Below are 20,278 nucleotides of genomic sequence, written 5' to 3'. Positions count from 1 at the left end.
CCCACCCTCACCCCTAATACCTTGCCCACCCTCGCCTCTAATACCTTGCCCAACCTCACCCCTAATACCTTGATCATCCTCAGCCCTAATACCTTGCCTAACCTCAGCCCTAATACCTTGATCACCCTCAGCCCTAATACCTTGGCCACCCTCAGCCCTATTACCTTGCCCACCCTCACCCCTAATACCTTGACCACCCTCACCCCTAATGCCTTGCCCACCCTCAGCCCTAATACCTTGATCACCCTCAGTCCTAATACCTTGATCACCCTTAGCCCTAATACCTTGCCCACCCTCAGCCCTAACACCTTGCTCACCCTCAGCCCTAATACCTTGCCCTCCCTCAGCCCTAATACCCTGCCCACCCTCACCCCTAATACCTTGCCCACCCTCGCCTCTAATACCTTGCCCACCCTCACCCCTAATACCTTGATCATCCTCAGCCCTAATACCTTGCCTACCCTCAGCCCTAATACCTTGATCACCCTCAGCCCTAATACCTTGCCCACCCTCAGCCCTAATTCCTTGGCCACCCTCAGCCCTAATACCTTGCCCACCCTCAGCAGTAATACCTTGATCACCATCAGCCCTAATACCTTGATCACCCTCAGCCCTAATACCTTGCCCACCCTCAGCCCTAATACCTTGCCCTCCCTCAGCCCTAATACGTTGCCCACCCTCAGCCCTAATACCTTGCCCACCCTCAGCCCTAATACCTTACCCACCCTCAGCCCTAATACCTTGCCCATCCTCAGCCCTAATACCTTGATCACCCTTAGCCCTAATACCTTGCCCACCCTCAGCCCTAATACCTTGCCCACCCTCACCCCTAATACCTTGGCCACCCTCAGCCCAAGTACCTTGCCCACCCTCACCCCTAATACCTTGACCACTCTCACCCCTAATGCCTTGCCCACCCTCAGCCCTAATACCTTGTTCACCCTCAGTCCTAATACCTTGATCACCCTTAGCCCTAATACATTGCCCACCCTCAGTCCTAATACCTTGCCCACCCTCTGCCCTAATACCTTGATCACCTTTAGCCCTAATACCTTGCCCACCCTCAGCCCTAATACCTTGGCCACCCTCAGCCCTAATACCTTGCCCACCCTCAGCCCTAATACCCTGCCCACCCTCACCCCTAATACCTTGATCACCCTCACCGGTAATACCTTGCTCTCCCTCACCCCTAATACCTTGCCCACCCTCACCTCTAATACCTTGCCCACCCTCACCCCTAATGCCTTAATCACCCTCACCGCTAATGCCTTGACCACCCTCACCCCTAATACCTTGCCCACCCTCACCCCTAATACCTAGCCCACCCTCACCCCTAAAACCTTGATCACCCTCACCCCTAATACTTTGATCACCCTCAGCCCTAATACCTTGCCCACCCCTCGGCCCTAATACCTTGATCACCCTTAACCCTAATACCTTGCCCACCCCTCGGCCCTAATACCTTGATCACCCTTAACCCTAATACCTTGGCCACCCTCAGCCCAAGTACCTTGCCCACCCTCACCCCTAATACCTTGACCACCCTCACCCCTAATGCCTTGCCCACCCTCAGCCCTAATACCTTGATCACCCTCAGTCCTAATACCTTGATCACCCTTAGCCCTAATACCTTGCCCACCTTCAGCCTTAACACCTTGCCCACCCTCAGCCCTAATACCTTGCCCTCCCTCAGCCCTAATACCTTGCCCACCCTCACCCCTAATACCTTGCCCACCCTCGTCTCTAATACCTTGCCCACCCTCACCCCTAATACCTTGATCATCCTCAGCCCTAATACCTTGCCTACCCTCAGCCCTAATACCTTGATCACCCTCAGCCCTAATACCTTGCCCACCCTCAGCCCTAATACCTTGGACACCCTCAGCCTTAATACCTTGCCCACCCTCAGCCCTAATACCTTGATCACCATCAACCCTAATACCTTGATCACCCTCAGCTCTAATACCTTGCCCACCCTCAGCCCTAATACCTTGCCCTCCCTCAGCCCTAATACGTTGTCCACCCTCAGCCCTAATACCTTGCCCACCCTCAGCCCTAATACCTTACCCACCCTCAGCCCTAATACCTTGCCCACCCTCAGCTCTAATACCTTGATCACCATCAGCCCTAATACCTTGATCACCCTCAGCCCTAATACCTTGCCCACCCTCAGTCCTAATACCTTGCCCTCCCTCAGTCCTAATATGTTGCCCACCCTCAGCCCTAATACCTTGCCCACCCTCAGCCCTAATACCTTACCCACCCTCAGCCCTAACACCTTGCCCATCCTCAGCCCTAATACCTTGAACACCCTCACCCCTAATACCTTGCCCACCCTCAGCCCTAATACCTTGATCACCCTCAGCCCTAATACCTTGATCACCCTCAGCTTTAATACCTTGATCACCCTCACCCCTAATACCTTGACCACCCTCACTTTTAATACCTTGACCACCCTCACCCTTAATACCTTGACCACCCTCACCCCTAATACCTTGACCACCCTCACCCCTAATACCTTGACCACCCTCAACTCTAATACCATGCCCACCATCACCCCTAATACCTTGCCCACCCTCACCCCTAATACCTTGACCACCCTCACCTCTAATACCTTGATCACCATCACCCCTAATGTCTTGCCCACCCTCAACCCTAATATCTCGACCACCCTCACCCCTAATACCTTGCCCAGCCTCACCCCTAATACTTTGCCCACCCTCACCCCTAATACCTTGACCACCCTCACCCCTGTTACCTTGCCCACCCTCACCCCTAATACCTTGATCACTCTCACCCCTAATACCTTGCCCACCCCTCAGCCCTAATACCTTGATCACCCTCACCCCTAATACCTTGATCACCCTCAGCCCTAATACCTTGCCCACCCTAAGCCCTAATACCTTGCCCACCTTCAGCCCTAATACCTTGCCCACTCTCACCCCTAATACCTTTCCCACCCTCACCCATAATACCTTGCCCACCGTCAGCCCTAATACCTTGATCACCCTCAGCCCTAATACCTTGATCACCCTGAACTCTAATACCTTGCCCACCCTCAGCCCTAATACCTTGCCCACACTCAGCCCTAATACCTTGCCCACCCTCAACCCTAATACCTTGCCCACCCTCAGCCCTAATACCTTGCCATCCCTCTGCCCTAATACCTTGCCCACTCTCAGCCCTAATACATTGATCATCCTCAGCCCTAATACCTTGACCACCCTCACCCCTAATACCTTGTCCACCCTCACCCGTAATACCTTGCCCACCCTAACCCCGAATAACTTGTCCACCCTCACCCCTAATACCTTGCCCACCCTCACCCCTAATACCTTGATCACCCTCACCGGTAATACCTTGCCCACCCTCACCCCTAATACCTTGCCCACCCTCACCCCTAATACCTTGCCCACTCTCAGCCCTAATACCTTGATCACCCTCACCTCTAATACCTTGACCACCCTCACCCCTAATACCTTGCCCACCCTCACCCGTAATACCTAGCCCACCCTCACCCCTAATACCTTGATCACCCTCACCCCTAATACTTTGATCACCCTCAGCCCTAATACCTTGCCCACCCCTCGGCCCTAATACCTTGATCACCCTTAGCCCTAATACCTTGCCCACCCTCAGCCCTAATACCTAGCCCACCCTCAGCCCTAATACCTTGATCACCCTCACCGCTAATACCTTGACCACCCTCACCCCTAATACCTTGCCCACCCTCACCCCTAATACCTTGATCACCCTCACCCCTAATACCTTGATCACCCTCACCCCTAATACTTTGATCACCCTCAGCCCTAATACCTTGCCCACCCCTCGGCCCTAATACCTTGATCACCCTTAGCCCTAATACCTTGCCCACCCTCAGCCCTAATACCTAGCCCACCCTCAGCCCTAATACCTTGATCACCCTCACCGCTAATACCTTGACCACCCTCACCCCTAATACCTTGCCCACTCTCACCCCTAATACCTTGATCACCCTCACCCCTAATACCTTGATCACCCTCACCCCTAATACTTTGATCACCCTCAGCCCTAATACCTTGCCCACCCCTCGGCCCTAATGCCTTGATCACCCTTAGCCCTAATACCTTGCCCACCCTCAGCCCTAATACCTAGCCCACCCTCAGCCCTAATACCTTGATCACCCTCACCGCTAATACCTTGACCACCCTCACCCCTAATACCTTGCCCACCCTCACCCCTAATACCTTGATCACCCTCACCCCTAATACTTTGATCACCCTCAGCCCTAATACCTTGCCCACCCCTCGGCCGTAATACCTTGATCACCCTTAGCCCTAATACCTTGCCCATCCTCAGCCCTTATACCTAGCCCACCCTCAGCCCTAATACGTTGGCCACCCTCAGCCCAAGTACCTTGCCCACCCTCACCCCTAATACCTTGACCACCCTCACCCCTAATGCCTTGCCCACCCTCAGCCCTAATACCTTGATCACCCTCAGTCCTAATACCTTGACCACCCTTAGCCCTAATACCTTGCCCACCCTCAGCCTTAACACCTTGCCAACCCTCAGCCCTAATACCTTGCCCTCCCTCAGTCCTAATACCCTGCCTACCCTCACCCCTAATACCTTGCCCACCCTCGCCTCTAATACATTGCCCACACTCACCCCTAATACCTTGATCATCCTCAGCCCTAATACCTTGCCCACCCTCAGCCCTAATACCTTGGCCACCCTCAGCCCTAATACCTTGCCCACCGTCACCCCTAATACCTTGACCACCCTCACCCCTAATGCCTTGCACACCCTCAGCCCTAATACCTTAACCACCCTCACCCCTAATACCTTGTCCACCCTCACCCGTAATACCTTGCCCACCCTAACCCCGAATAACTTGTCCACCCTCACCCCTAATACCTTGCCCACCCTCACCCCTAATACCTTGATCACCCTCACCGGTAATACCTTGCCCACCCTCACCCCTAATACCTTGCCCACCCTCACCCCTAATACCTTGCCCACCCTCACCCCTAATACCTTGATCACCCTCACCCCTAATACCTAGCCCACCCTCACCCCTAATACCTTGATCACCCTCACCCCTAATACATTGATCACCCTCACCCCTAATACCTTGCCCACCCCTCGGCCCTAATACCTTGATCACCCTTAGCCCTAATACCTTGCCCACCCTCAGCCCTAATACCTAGCCCACCCTCAGCCCTAATACCTTGATCACCCTCACCGCTAATACCTTGACCACCCTCACCCCTAATACCTTGCCCACCCTCACCCCTAATACCTTGATCACCCTCACCCCTAATACCTTGATCACCCTCACCCCTAATACCTCGGCCCTAATACCTTGATCACCCTTAGCCCTAATACCTTGCCCACCCTCAGCCCTAATACCTAGCCCACCCTCAGCCCTAATACCTTGATCACCCTCACCGCTAATACCTTGACCACCCTCACCCCTAATACCTTGCCCACCCTCACCCCTAATACCTTGATCACCCTCACCCCTAATACTTTGATCACCCTCAGCCCTAATACCTTGCCCACCCCTCGGCCCTAATACCTTGATCACCCTTAGCCCTAATACCTTGCCCATCCTCAGCCCTAATACCTAGCCCACCCTCAGCCCTAATACGTTGGCCACCCTCAGCCCAAGTACCTTGCCCACCCTCACCCCTAATACCTTGACCACCCTCACCCCTAATGCCTTGCCCACCCTCAGCCCTAATACCTTGATCACCCTCAGTCCTGATACCTTGACCACCCTTAGCCCTAATACCTTGCCCACCCTCAGCCTTAACACCTTGCCCACCCTCAGCCCTAATACCTTGCCCTCCCTCAGTCCTAATACCCTGCACACCCTCACCCCTAATACCTTGCCCACCCTCGCCTCTAATACATTGCCCACCCTCACCCCTAATACCTTGATCATCCTCAGCCCTAATACCTTGCCCACCCTCAGCCCTAATACCTTGGCCACCCTCAGCCCTAATAACTTGCCCACCGTCACCCCTAATACCTTGACCACCCTCACCCCTAATGCCTTGCACACCCTCAGCCCTAATACCTTTATCATCCTCAGTCCTAATACCTTGATCACCCTTAGCCCTAATACCTTGCCCACCCTCAGCCCTAACACCTTGCTCACCCTCAGCCTTAATACCTTGCCCTCCCTCAGCCCTAATACCCTTCCCACCCACACCCCAAATACCTTGCCCACCCTCGCCTCTAATACCTTGCCCACCCTCACTTCTAATACCTTGATCATCCTCAGCCCTAATACCTTGCCTACCCTCAGCCCTAATACCTTGATCACCCTCAGCCCTAATACCTTGCCCACCCTCAGCCTTAATACCTTGGCCACCCTCAGCCCTAATACCTTGCCCACCCTCAGCCCTAATACCTTGATCACCCTCAGCCCTAATACCTTGCCCACCCTCAGCCCTAATACCTTGCCTTCCCTCAACCCTAATACGTTGCCCACCCTCAGCCCTAATACCTTTCCCACCCTCAGCCCTAATACCTTACCCACCCTCAGCCCTAATACCTTGCCCATCCTCAGCCCTAATACCTTGATCACCCTTAGCCCTAATACCTTGCCTACCCTCAGCCCTAATACCTTGCCCACCCTCTGCCCTAATACCTTGGCCACCCTCAGCCCAAGTACCTTGCCCACCCTCACCCCTAATACCTTGACCATCCTCACCCCTAATGCCTTGCCCACCCTCACCCCTAATACCTTGATCACCCTCAGTCCTAATACCTTGATCACCCATAGCCCTAATACCTTGCCCACCCTCAGTCCTAATACCTTGCCCACCCTCAGTTCTAATACTATGATCACCCTCAGCCCTAATACCTTGCCCACCCTCAGCCCTAATACCTTGGCCACCCTCAGCCCTAATACCTTGCCCACCCTCAGCCCTAATACCTTGCCCACCCTCACCCCTAATACCTTGATCACCCTCACCGGTAACACCTTGCCCACCCTCACCCCTAATACCTTGCCCACCCTCACCCCTAATACCTTGCCCACCCTCACCCCTAATACCTTGATCACCCTCAGCGCTAATACCTTGACCACCCTCATCCCTAATACCTTGCCCACCCTCACCCCTAATACCTAGCCCACCCTCACCCCTAATACCTTGATCACCCTCACCCCTAATACTTTGATCACCCTCCGCCCTAATACCTTGCCCACCCCTTCGGCCCTAATACCTTGATCACCCTTAACCCTAATACCTTGCCCACCCCTTGGCCCTAATACCTTGATCACCCTTAACCCTAATACCTTGGCCACCCTCAGCCCAAGTACCTTGCCCACCGTCACCCCTAATACCTTGACCACCCTCACCCCTAATGCCTTGCCCACCCTCAGCCCTAATACCTTGATCACCCTCAGTCCTAATACCTTGATCACCCTTAGCTTTAATACCTTGCCCACCCTCAGCCCAAACACCTTGCCCACACTCAGACCTAATACCTTGCCTTCCCTCAGCCCTAATACCTTGACCACCCTCACCCCTAATACCTTGCCCACCCTCGTCTCTAATACCTTTCCCACCCTCACTCCTAATACCTTGATCATCCTCAGCCCTAATACCTTGCCTACACTCAGCCCTAATACCTTGATCACCCTCAGCCCTAATACCTTGCCCACCCTCAGCCCTAATACCTTGGCCACCTTCAGCCCTAATACCTTGCCCACCCTCAGCCCTAATACCTTGATCACCATCAGCCCTAATACCTTGATCACCCTCAGCCCTAATACCTTGCCCACCCTCAGCCCTAATACCTTGCCCTCCCTCAGCCCTAATACGTTGTCCACCCTCAGCCCTAATACCTTGCCCACCCTCAGCCCTAATACCTTACCCACCCTCAGCCCTAATACCTTGCCCATCCTCAGCCCTAATACCTTGATCACCCTTAGCCCTAATACCTTTCCCACCCTCAGCCCTAATACCTTGCCCACCCTCAGCCCTAATACCTTGGCCACCCTCAGCCCAAGTACCTTGCCCACTCTCACCCCTAATACCTTGACCACCCTCACCCCTAATGCCTTGCCCACCCTCAGCCCTAATACCTTGCCCATCCTCAGTCCTAATACCTTCATCACCATTAGCCCTAATACCTTGCCCACCCTCAGTCCTAATACCTTGCCCACCCTCAGCCCTAATACCTTGATCACCCTCAGCTCTAATACCTTGCCCACCCTCAGCCCTAATACCTTGCCCACCCTCAGCCCTAATACCTTGATCACCATCAGCCCTAATACTTTGATCACCCTCAGCCCTAATACCTTGCCCACCCTCAGCCCTAATACCTTGCCCTCCCTCAGCCCTAATACCTTGCCCACCCTCACGCCTAATACCTTGACCACCCTCAGCCCTAATACCTTACCCACCCTCAGCCCTAACACCTTTCCCATCTTCAGCCCTAATACCTTGAACACCCTCACCCCTAATACCTTGCCCACCCTCAGCCCTAATACCTTGATCACCCTCAGCCCTAATACCTTGATCACCCTCAGCCCTAATACCTTGATCACCCTCACCCTTAATAACTTGATCACCCTCACCCCTAATACCTTGACCACCCTCACTCCTAATACCTTGACCACCCTCCCCCTTAATACCTTGACCACCCTCACCCCTAATACCTTGACCACCCTCACCCCTAATACCTTGACCACCCTCAACTCTAATACCATGCCCACCCTCACCCCTAATACCTTGCCCACCCTCACCCCTAATACCTTGACCACCCTCACCCCTAATACCTTGATCACCATCACCCCTAATGTCTTGCCCACCCTCACCCCTAATATCTCGACCACCCTCACCCCTAATACTTTGTCCACCCTCACCCCTAATACCTTGACCACCCTCACCCCTGTTACCTTGCCCACCCTCACCCCTAATACCTTGATCACCCTCACCCCTAATACCTTGCCCACCCCTCAGCCCTAATACCTTGATCACCCTCACCCCTAATACCTTGATCACCCTCAGCCCTAGTACCTTGCCCACCCTCAGCCCTAATACCTTGCCCACCCTAAGCCCTAATAACTTGCCCACCCTCAGCCCTAATACCTTGCCCACTCTGACCCCTAATACCTTTCCCACCCTCACCCATAATACCTTGCCCACCATCAGCCCTAATACCTTGATCACCCTGAACTCTAATACCTTGCCCACCCTCAGCCCTAATACCTTGCCCACACTCAGCCCTAATACCTTGCCCACCCTCAGCTCTAATACCTTGCCCACCTTCAGCCCTAATACCTTGCCCACCTTCAGCCCTAATACCTTGCCCACTCTCAGCCCTAATACATTGATCATCCTCAGCCCTAATACCTTGACCACCCTCAGCCCTAATACCTTGATCACCCTAAGCCCTAATACCTTGCCCACCCTTACCCCTAATACCTTTCCCTCCCTCAGCCCTAATACCTTGCCCACCCTCAGCCCTAATACCTTGATCACCCTCAGCCCTAATACTTTGATCACCCTCAGCCCTAATACCTTGCCCACCCTCACCCCTAATACCTTACCCACCCTCACCCCTAAAACCTTGACCACTCTCACCCCTTATACTTCATTGCCCACCCTCACCCCTAATACCTTGACCACCCTCACCCCTAATACCTTCATTGTCCACCCTCACCCCTAATACCTTCATTGTTCACCCTCACCCTTCATACATTGACCACACTCACCCTAATACCTACATTGCTCACCCTCACCTCTAATACCTTGCCCACCCTCACCCCTAATACCTTGACCACCCTAACTCCTAATACCTTCATTGTTCACCCTCACCTCTCATACCTTGACCACACTCACCCCTAATACCCTCATTGCCCACCCTCACCCCTAATACCTTGCCCACCCTCACCCCTAATACCTTCACTACCCTCACCCCTAATACCTTCATTGCGCACCCTCACACCTAATACCCTGACCACCCTCACCCCTAATACTTTGATCACCCTCACCCCTAATACCTTGACCACCCTAATCCCTAATACCTTGACCCCCCTCACCCTTAATACTATGACCACCCTCGCCCCTAATACCTTGACCACCCTCACCCCTAATACCCTGACCACCCTCACCCCTAATACCCTGACCACCCTCACCCCTAATACCTTGCCCACCCTTACCCCTAATACCTTGACCACCCTTACCTCTAATACCTTGACCACCCTCACCCTTAATACCTTGACCACCCTCACCCCTAATACCTTGACCACCCTCACCCCTAATACCTTGACCACCCTCACTTCTAATACCTTGACCACCCTCACCCCTAATACCTTGACCACCCTTACCCCTATTACCTTGCCCACCCTCACCCCTAATACCTTGACCATCCTCACCCCTAATACTTTGACCACCCTCACCCCTAATACCTTGCCCACACTCACCCCTAATACCTTGACCACCCTCTCTCCTAATACCTTGCCCACCCTCACCCGTAATACCTTGCCCACCCTCACCCCTAATACCTTGCCCACCGTCAGCCCTAATACGTTCCCACCCTCAGCCCTAATACCTTTGTCATCCTCAGCCCTAATGCCTTGCCCACCCTCAGCCATAATACCTTGATCACCCTCAGCCCTAATACCTTGCCCACCCTCACCCCTAATACCTTTCCCAATCTCAGCCCTAATACCTTGCCCACCATCAGCCCTAATACCTTGATCACCCTCAGCCCTAATACTTTGATCACCCTCAGCCCTAATACCCTGCCCACCCTCAACCCTAATACCTTGCCCACCCTCACCCCTAATACCTTGACCACTCCCACCCCTAATACATCATTGCCCACCCTCACCCCTAATACCATGAACACCCTCACCCCTAATACCTTCATTGTCCACCCTCACCCGTCATACCTTGACCACACTCACCCCTAATACCTACATTGCTCACCCTCGCCTCTAATACCTTGCCCACCCTCACCCCTAATACCTTGCCCACCCTCTCCCCTAATACCTTGATCACCCTCACCCCTAATACCTTCATTGTTCACCCTCACCCCTCATACCTTGACCACACTCACCCCTAATACCTTCATTGTTCACCCTCACCCCTCATACCTTGACCACACTCACCCCTAATACCTACATTGCTCACCCTCACCTCTAATACCTTGCCCACCCTCACACCTAATACCTTGACCACACTCACCCCTAATACCTTCACTGCCCACCCTCACCCCTAATACCTTGCCCACCCTCACCCCTAATACCTTGCCCACCCTCACCCCTAATACCCTTACCACCCTCACCCCTAATACCCTTACCACCCTCACCCCTAATACCTTGCCCACCCTCACCCCTAATACCTTGACCACCCTCACCCCTAATACCTTGCCCACCCTCACCCCTAATACCTTGATCACCCTCACCCCTAATACCCTGACCACCCTCACCCCTAATACCTTGCCCACCCTCACCCCTAATACCCTTACCACCCTGTGAATTAAATTAAAAAATGGTTGTCGACTTGATTGTTGTTGAAGTGACATTAATTGTTGTTGAAGTGTTACTGATTGTTGCTGAGGTGTTACTGATTGCTGACGACGTGTTACTGAGTGTTAGTTTGTGTTGCTGGGTGTTGAGTGTTGCTGACAGTTGTTCAGGTGTTGCTCTTGTTGCTAAAGTGTTGCTGAGTTTTGCTGAGGTGTTGCTGAATGTTGCTGAGGTGTTGCAGAATGCTGAAAGTTGCTAAGATGTTGCAACAATATATCTTGGAATTACCTTAGTATCTACAAGCAAGTCAGTGTTCCTGACTTTTGCTTGGCCGATTTCACAGGACTGAGAAATTACCTGAGTGGGTTGAACTGGTGTGGTCTGACAGGTCCTTATTCTGTGGTCTGGTTCAACTGGTGTGGTCTGACTGGTCCTTATTCTGTGGTCTGGTTCAACTGGTGTGGTCTGACTGTTCTTATTCTGTGGTCTGGTTCAACTGGTGTGGTCTGACTGGTCCTTATTCTGTGGTCTGGTTGAACTGCTGTGGTCTGACTGGTCCTTATCCTGTGGTCTGGTTCAACTGGTGTGGTCTGACTGTCCTTATTCTGTGGTCTGGTTGAACTGGTGTGGTCTGACTGGTCCTTATTCTGTGGTCTGGTTCAACTGGTGTGGTCTGACTGTCCTTATTCTGTGGTCTGGTTCAACTGGTGTGGTCTGACTGTCCTTATTCTGTGGTCTGGTTCAACTGGTGTGGTCTGACTGTCCTTATTCTGTGGTCTGGTTCAACTGGTGTGGTCTGACTGCCCTTATTCTGTGGTCTGGTAGGTGATGATGGTTGATAATAAGACATTTTTCAAAGCGCAGTTCACTCCTCCCAGATTAATTATTTTCCAAATGGGTAAATTACAATAAAGAAAAAAACATCTTAAATGAATAATAAATTAAAACATCTCTTAGGTCAAAAGAGGAGCTTCTACAGGCGAATCAAAAGAGAAAAGGGACACTTAAGAAATCAGTATATTCAATTAAAAAGAGAAATAGGAAAAGGAGCAAGAAAAGATCAAAAGAGAAGATTATGAAGTTTAAGCCGCAAGGGATTCGAGGAGAAACCCAAAAGGGTTCTTTCAGGTATATAGAACATTGTGGACATAGGCCTACTTAAAAGTGTCTCAGGTCAGTGTACCGTCAGTGATATGGAAACGTGTACGAACATCAACACTTATTTCCTCTCAGTTTTTATGAAGAAATGTACTAAATAAATTCCAGAAATAAAAAATATGTAGATAGGGATGAAAATAAGTTGTGCATGAGGAAAGTCACTAGTGACATGGTTCTAGGACAGACAGATAGATTAAAACCTAATAAATCTCGGGGCCCTGATAAACTGTTCGCAAGGGGTTTAAAGGAATGTAAGGAGGAACTTAGTATACAATTAGCTAGTCTTTTCAACATATCACTACACACTGGCATAGTGCTGCACAAGTGGAAAATGGAAAATGTGATACCTGTCTACAAACCTTCGAATTTTAGACCAATTAGTCTATCCTCCATTGTGGGAAACTTGATAGAACCAGTGATTGCCGAGGGCTATTTGAAGCAATCTTGAAAGACAAATTGATCAATGAATCTCAGTACGATCTTATAAAGTTTTGTTCCTGCCTTACGAATTTACTAACTTTTTTTTCCTAAGGTATTGGAGAAGGTAGATCATGGTAATGAATATGATTTTGTGTATATGGAATTCAGTAAGACTTTGATAGAGTTCCACATCAGAGAGTGTTGGGGAAAGTAGAGGCTCACGGAAGAGGAGTAATTTTTTCCTGGAAAGAGGCGTGGTTGACAAACTGGCAACAGAGTTTGCATAAATGGGGAGAAATCCGAGTGGTGCGTGTGACGAGCGGTGTTCCACAGGGGTCAGTGTTGGGCCTTTTGGTGTTCACAGTATACATAAACGACATAGATGAGGGAATAAATAACGACATAAGCAAGTTTGCCGATGACACCGAAGCAGGCCGTCGGAATAATACTCAAATGACTGATGTAGTGGTCGGAGAAGTGGCAGATCCTGTTTAATATAGACAAATGCAAAGTACTAAGCCCTTTTAAAGAAAATAATCATGACGAATATAAACTAAATAATGTAGATCTTACTCTGAGAGTGAGAAAGATTTAGGAGTTCTGGTTAGCAGTAATCTAAAACCAAGATATAAGTGTTCACAAGAAAGCAAATAGAATTCTTGGCTTCAAAGCAAGAAACATAAATAAGAGGAGTCCTCAAGTTATTCTTCAACTCTGTATTTCGTTGGTTATGCATCATTTAGATTATGCTGCACAGTTCTGGTCAGCGTATTACAGAATGGGCTGGAAAACGTACAGAGAAGGATGACAAAGTTGATTCCACGAATCAGAAACCTTCCCTATGAGGATAGAGTGAAGACCCTGAATCTGTACTCTCTAGAAGGCGCAGAATTAGCAGGAATATAACTGACGTGTATAAATGGAAAACAGGGATAAATAAAAGGGATGTAAATAACATGTTAAAAATATCTAACCAAGACAGTACTCGCAGCAATGAGTTTAAAGTGGAAAAAAATAGATTAAGATAGGATATATTAAAGCACTGGTTTGGTAGTAGTGTTGTGGATGAGTGGAACAAACTGCCGAGTAGCGTCATTAAATCTAAAACTTTGTGTAGCTCTAAAAATAGTTTAGAAAAGTACGTGAATGGATGTGGGTGCCTAGCATGGACTAGTAGGCCTGCTGCAGTGCTCCTTTCTTATGCTTTTATGTTTTGCTAAGTATTGCTGAGGTGTTCCTGAAGTGTTACATAGTTCTGCTGAGGTGTTAGTGAGGTGCACTTAGCAACACCGTCTTGACTGTCCACATCCAAGAAATGTTCTCGCTCACATATTATGTTCTAAATCCAGGGAGTTGGACCCACCATGGATCAATTTATCTTCCATTTCCCAGACGCAACCTGACGCGCCCGGGTTTAGTGCTTTCCACTGGAAAAAAATTGTATGGTGTTCATTCAAGTGAACACTTCTTAAGTCAACTCTCCTGTGTCACACAAACGGGTTTAATGCTTATATATTTAATGTAATAATACCATACCACGGGTTGGGCTTGAACCCGCAATCAGAGAGTTGTAAAACACCAGACCGACGCCTTAGCCACTGGGCCAACTAACTATAATAAGATTCATATTTATGCACAACATTTATACACCATATGCAAGTTTTTACAGACGAATCTCCCGTCAGCGTAGCCGTGACGAACTCTAGCTCATGTCCCCTCGTCTGCTATCCACTGACATTTGTGGTCATAGTGGTGCCTATGCTAACCTTCCTGTGGTGTACAAATAAATCTAGTTGGATGAATCTTATTGCAGCCGTCTGGCTCAGTGGCTAAGGCGTCGGAGTTTTACGACTCTCTGACCGCGGGTTCAAGCCCCGCCCGTGGTATGGTTTGTTTACAATCGTGTCACTACGATTTCTTGAATCATAATAATAATAATAATAAAAACAATAGTAAAAACAATTTATAATAACAGTAATAATAAAAACAATAAAACAAATAATAATATTAATACAAATAATACAACTAAAAATGTTAAAAATTCTAATAATAATAATAATAAAATAATAATATAATAATACAAAATATAAAATAAAAATATTAAAAATAATAATACAATAAAAATAATAATAAAAGAATAATATAATACGAATAAAAACATTAAAAATTAAAATAATAATAATAATAATAATAATAATAATAATAATAATAATAATAATAATAATAGACTTCAGTAGGAGGACTCATCAACCTACCTACCTAGTGGCGTGTTGCTGCTGACGTTGTATACAGTGTGTGGGGCCCACCACTCTCCATCAGCGTGTGTGTTGGGCGGGACAGAAGGGGCGGCGCGCCCGTGAGGTATGCGGTGCAGCTCAAGAACATACCCGTCTCTTGTGACCACCTGATGTACCTCGGCCGGGTACCCGCGACCTCTGATCAACTCCGGCTGTACCCAAGTAAACCAGTATATCACACACACACACACATACACACACACACACACACACATATATATATATATATATATATATATATATATATATATATATATATATATATATATATATATATATATATACAAAACAACCACTGTGAAAGAATAGAGAAATTCCAAGTGCTTTCGTGACTACTCACATGATAATGTGAGTAGTCACGAAAATGCTTGGAATTTCTCCATTCTTTCACAGTGGTTGTTTTGCATATGTATATATATATATATATATATATATATATATATATATATATATATATATATATATATATATATATATATATATTTCAAATTATAGGGAGGTACCACCTCGAGGACCGTACTGGGGATCCTCATCCTCAAGGAAGAGAATAAACGCACCTCAGGGAAAACTCAAGGTTCTCCCCGAAGCTGTTTAAATATTTTCTTCTCCTACCACCCCCTATATTCTATATGAACTTTATTTATAGACAGAATACAATGACAAAAAGTACAAACATGAATATATTGGTACATTATATCAAAGATTATGAATCTCCTCCAGCTCCTCCAAAGTGGGATGCGAGCCAAGTATGCATCAAGCATTTTCCTTCTCGATGACCACACTTGGGTCCCTGGTGGTGTCGATGAGTCTAGATCCCAGTTCTTTAAGGAAACGTGTGGCGTTTTTTTTCCCATCATCCCAAGGTCTCTCATCTCACAGGGACAAACTGATACTTCTGGCTTATGTCTCTATACTTGCCGATCTTGTATTCCTCCCTGTGATCAGCAGCTCCTCCCTGTCGCCCGACACTGTGATGGATGTAGGTGTCAGCTAGTATCGACAGGCTAGTATAGTTCCATGCTAAGAGCTTGCCATTCTTCCAAGGACAGATGGCGATACCATCAGGGTAGTTTGCTGGGTTGTGAGTATTGTTGGCTGCTAGTGATCGGCGCTCTCTCTCGGCTGGGCATCCAGCTGTAGCAAGGTTTCTCTTTATGATGTCGATGACTTCATTGAGTCTTGCTTGCCAACCCTTGGTTTTGGAGCAATTAAGACCATATATACCATATTGGTCGGCTTGTGCACCGCCGCAAATACACGTATAATCCGTGTGAATTGGGGCAGCGATGTGGAGAGACAATGTAAAACGGAGAGTCTTAGGGTCGAGGCGTGTTCCCATTGCCGAAATGGGAACTGTTTGGAGGAAGTCCCCAGAGTGATGTACACTCACGGCTTGGAGACAGGCAGTCTCCCTGTCCGATGTTTCATCCCTAAGCATGTTGGCAAGTACCTTTTCAGAGATGGGACCATCCCAACTTGACTGCAATAGGTTTTGATGATGGGTCAGCGAGAGTCTCCCATTCAGTGATGGCACTGGCGTAGCTAGGGACCTGAATTCCTGCTGAGTCACTGAAGTTATCGAGAATAATTTTTATTAATTCGTTTGATGTTATGGAAGAGGAAAGGAAAGATGATAAGGCAATCTGGGAGGATCTGCGTACTCCCAGGCCCCCAAGCTTGGCTGTAAGTGAGGCTTGCAACCACACACACACACACACACACACACACACACACATAGCTTTAAGACGAGGTATGACAAAGCTCAGGAAGCAGAGAGAGGACCTAGTAGCAATCAGTGAAGAGGCGGGGTCAGGAGCTGAGTCTCGAGCCCTGCAACCACAATTAGGTGAGTATACACACACACACATATATATATATATATATATATATATATATATATATATATATATATATATATATATATATATATATATATATATATATATATATATATATGCAAGACAAGCCACGGGTGCAAATCTGTAGCTCAAGTACCTTCACACTTCTCAGTGCGTCATCAGGAGCTGTGCAATGTTGCAAGGCTGCAGCTGAAGGAGTGAAGGGAAGTTTTCTCAGAATAGCGCAGTGTGGGTCTGTCACCTGCTGACCCTTTAAGGATCCAGCGTGTGTCAAAGAGGAATTTTTTGATGTTTTTTTTTTCAACTTGGAATAAATATCTACACTTTATGGCAAGGGAAGACGCTAAACTAGTCATGAAAGAAATGAACAGAGACAGATGTTTGGGAGGTGTTATAATTAGTACACTGAAAACTATTTAACAGAACCAATGTGCATTCAGCCTAGTTAGATCACTGGTTCACATGTTACAGGGACATTCTTGGCAATAAGGTTAGGCGCAAACGTGCTGGCCCCAAATCACCATTTACCAGTACTCTACTCACCCAAGATTTGTGACGTTCCAATGATTTCCCTCATTCCGCCTTTTCCTTCACTCGTTTCTTCCTGCCTTTTGTGTTTCCTGTACTACTTGATAAAGATCTTAGATAAAAACGCTGTCCCAGTTTAAACTTGATCGAAGTGCTGTTACTTCGGCGCAAGTATTATTGGAGGCTCCTCATCCCCCCTTCCCCGCTGAGCAGTGAGACAGAATGGCTGCTCTCACAGCTAGGCTTTTTCCCTTTGCAATCACAAGCAATTTCAAGAATGCCAGCTCTACTGCCAGTTTTACTTGCACAACAGGTTAACCAAGAACTTGACTGGTCAGCGACAAGCGTCAGCAGGCACAGCTGCTTGGGGCTCTCCGGCATTTCGATTTCCTCACTGTATTGTTATGAAGATTAGTTGAAGAGTTGTTTTCTTAACATGAAATGCGCCTGGAGCAACGTCGTTCCCGCTTCCCTGTAGTTGCCTTGCGATACACACATATGTGTCAGCTTTCCTTGCTTTTATGAATTTAATACAAATATTGTGTTATTTTTAATTATGTATTTGTAAGATGTTTGTTATGGTATGTGTCTGCACGATTTTATTCTCATAATTTCCACAATTTTCTTGTGATGTGCTGTTGAAAATAGTGAGAGTAAGGTCATAGTGCATGAGGCTCATCTCGCTGTTTTTAAACCCACTGAGCTACCACTAAATTATGAATACCTGCACAATGTGCTGTATATAATTTTAATAAGACAAAAAAATATATACTGACAGTGGTAAGGCGTGCGTGTGGATGCTCCGACCATCGTCTATGGCGAGAATTGTTGGTGACCGTAGTAGTAAAGTGACCGGTCTCTGGTTCTACCACCACCAGTGTCACCACCAGTGTCACCACCAGTGTCACCACCACCACCACTAGTCCCAACACAGACTTGTTGCTTCCCATCATCCGTGCTGGAACATTTACTTCACAACTGCTGGAAGAGGACTCCAGATTAGTTTTGTGCAGTACTGATGTCATCTTATAACATAATGAAGAAAGTGAAAGATATGGACATAAAAAAATTACAAAAACGATAAATTCTCAATTGATGTTTAATTTCTATACCAACACTAATGTTCGAAAACTGCAACAGCAGTTCAAGGAAGAAATTTGTTCCAGCAAGACTACGTACAGGACGAGGTTAAAGTCCCATTGTTGTGCCATTGTTTGTACAAAAAGAGTATGCAACAAAGACATATAAGCAGAACACATGAGTAACAGGAGGAAGCAATGTTAAACTGTGTGTAGTGTCTAGTAACAGGAGGAAGCAATGTTAAACTGTGTGTAGTGCCTAGTAACAGGAGGAAGCAATGTTAAACTGTGTGTAGTGTCTAGTAACAGGAGGAAGCAATGTTAAACTGTGTGAAGTGTCTAGTAACAGGAAGAAGCAATGTTAAACTGTGTGTAGTGCCTAGTAACAAGAGGAAGCAATGTTAAACTGTGTGTAGTGCCTAGTAACAGGAAGAAGCAATGTTAAACTGTGTGAAGTGCCTAGTAACAGGAAGAAGCAATGTTAAACTGTGTGTAGTGCCTAGTAACAGGAAGAAGCAATGTTAAACTGTGTGTAGTGCCTAGTAACAGGAAGAAGCAATGTTAAACTGTGTGTAGTGCCTAGTAACAAGAGGAAGCAATGTTAAACTGTGTGAAGTGTCTAGTAACAGGAAGAAGCAATGTTAAACTGTGTGTAGTGCCTAGTAACAAGAGGAAGCAATGTTAAACTGTGTGTAGTGCCTAGTAACAGGAAGAAGCAATGTTAAACTGTGTGAAGTGCCTAGTAACAGGAAGAAGCAATGTTAAACTGTGTGTAGTGCCTAGTAACAGGAAGAAGCAATGTTAAACTGTGTGTAGTGCCTAGTAACAGGAGGAAGCAATGTTAAACTGTGTGTAGTGCCTAGTAACAGGAAGAAGCAATGTTAAACTGTGTGAAGTGCCTAGTAACAGGAGGAAGCAATGTTAAACTGTGTGTAGTGCCTAGTAACAGGAGGAAGCAATGTTAAACTGTGTGTAGTGCCTAGTAACAGGAGGAAGCAATGTTAAACTGTGTGTAGTGTCTAGTAACAGGAGGAAGCAATGTTAAACTGTGTGAAGTGTCTAGTAACAGGAAGAAGCAATGTTAAACTGTGTGTAGTGCCTAGTAACAAGAGGAAGCAATGTTAAACTGTGTGTAGTGCCTAGTAACAGGAAGAAGCAATGTTAAACTGTGTGAAGTGCCTAGTAACAGGAAGAAGCAATGTTAAACTGTGTGTAGTGCCTAGTAACAGGAAGAAGCAATGTTAAACTGTGTGTAGTGCCTAGTAACAGGAAGAAGCAATGTTAAACTGTGTGTAGTGCCTAGTAACAAGAGGAAGCAATGTTAAACTGTGTGAAGTGTCTAGTAACAGGAAGAAGCAATGTTAAACTGTGTGTAGTGCCTAGTAACAAGAGGAAGCAATGTTAAACTGTGTGTAGTGCCTAGTAACAGGAAGAAGCAATGTTAAACTGTGTGAA

General features: G+C 47.7%; 1 protein-coding gene across 2 annotated transcripts in view; it reads right to left on the bottom strand.

Moving 5' to 3' along the window:
• LOC128694346 (lipase 3-like) overlaps positions 1–18,914 on the bottom strand; it is a 78,499-nt gene extending 59,585 nt beyond the window's left edge. Inside the window, exons 1-2 of one of the 2 annotated variants that reach the window (XR_011391411.1) lie at positions 18,521–18,914; positions 15,316–15,509 (exon numbers count right to left, since the gene is read on the bottom strand). Coding sequence is in view for 1 of the 2 variants with exons in the window: in XM_070081273.1 (XP_069937374.1) it covers positions 15,316–15,509; positions 18,521–18,769 (443 nt within the window). In the remaining variant the exon portion in view is untranslated. The remainder of the gene's footprint in view (positions 1–15,315; positions 15,510–18,520) is intronic. The other variant, XM_070081273.1, reaches the window with a different exon arrangement.
• Between the last annotated feature and the right edge of the window lie 1,364 nt (positions 18,915–20,278).

This window comes from Cherax quadricarinatus, chromosome 6, assembly GCF_038502225.1.
Source record: "Cherax quadricarinatus isolate ZL_2023a chromosome 6, ASM3850222v1, whole genome shotgun sequence".
In the NCBI taxonomy this organism is placed as follows: Eukaryota; Metazoa; Arthropoda; class Malacostraca; order Decapoda; family Parastacidae; genus Cherax; species Cherax quadricarinatus.
Note: the sequence above shows the minus strand (reverse complement) of the source record. Positions and strands in the feature narration are given on the sequence as shown.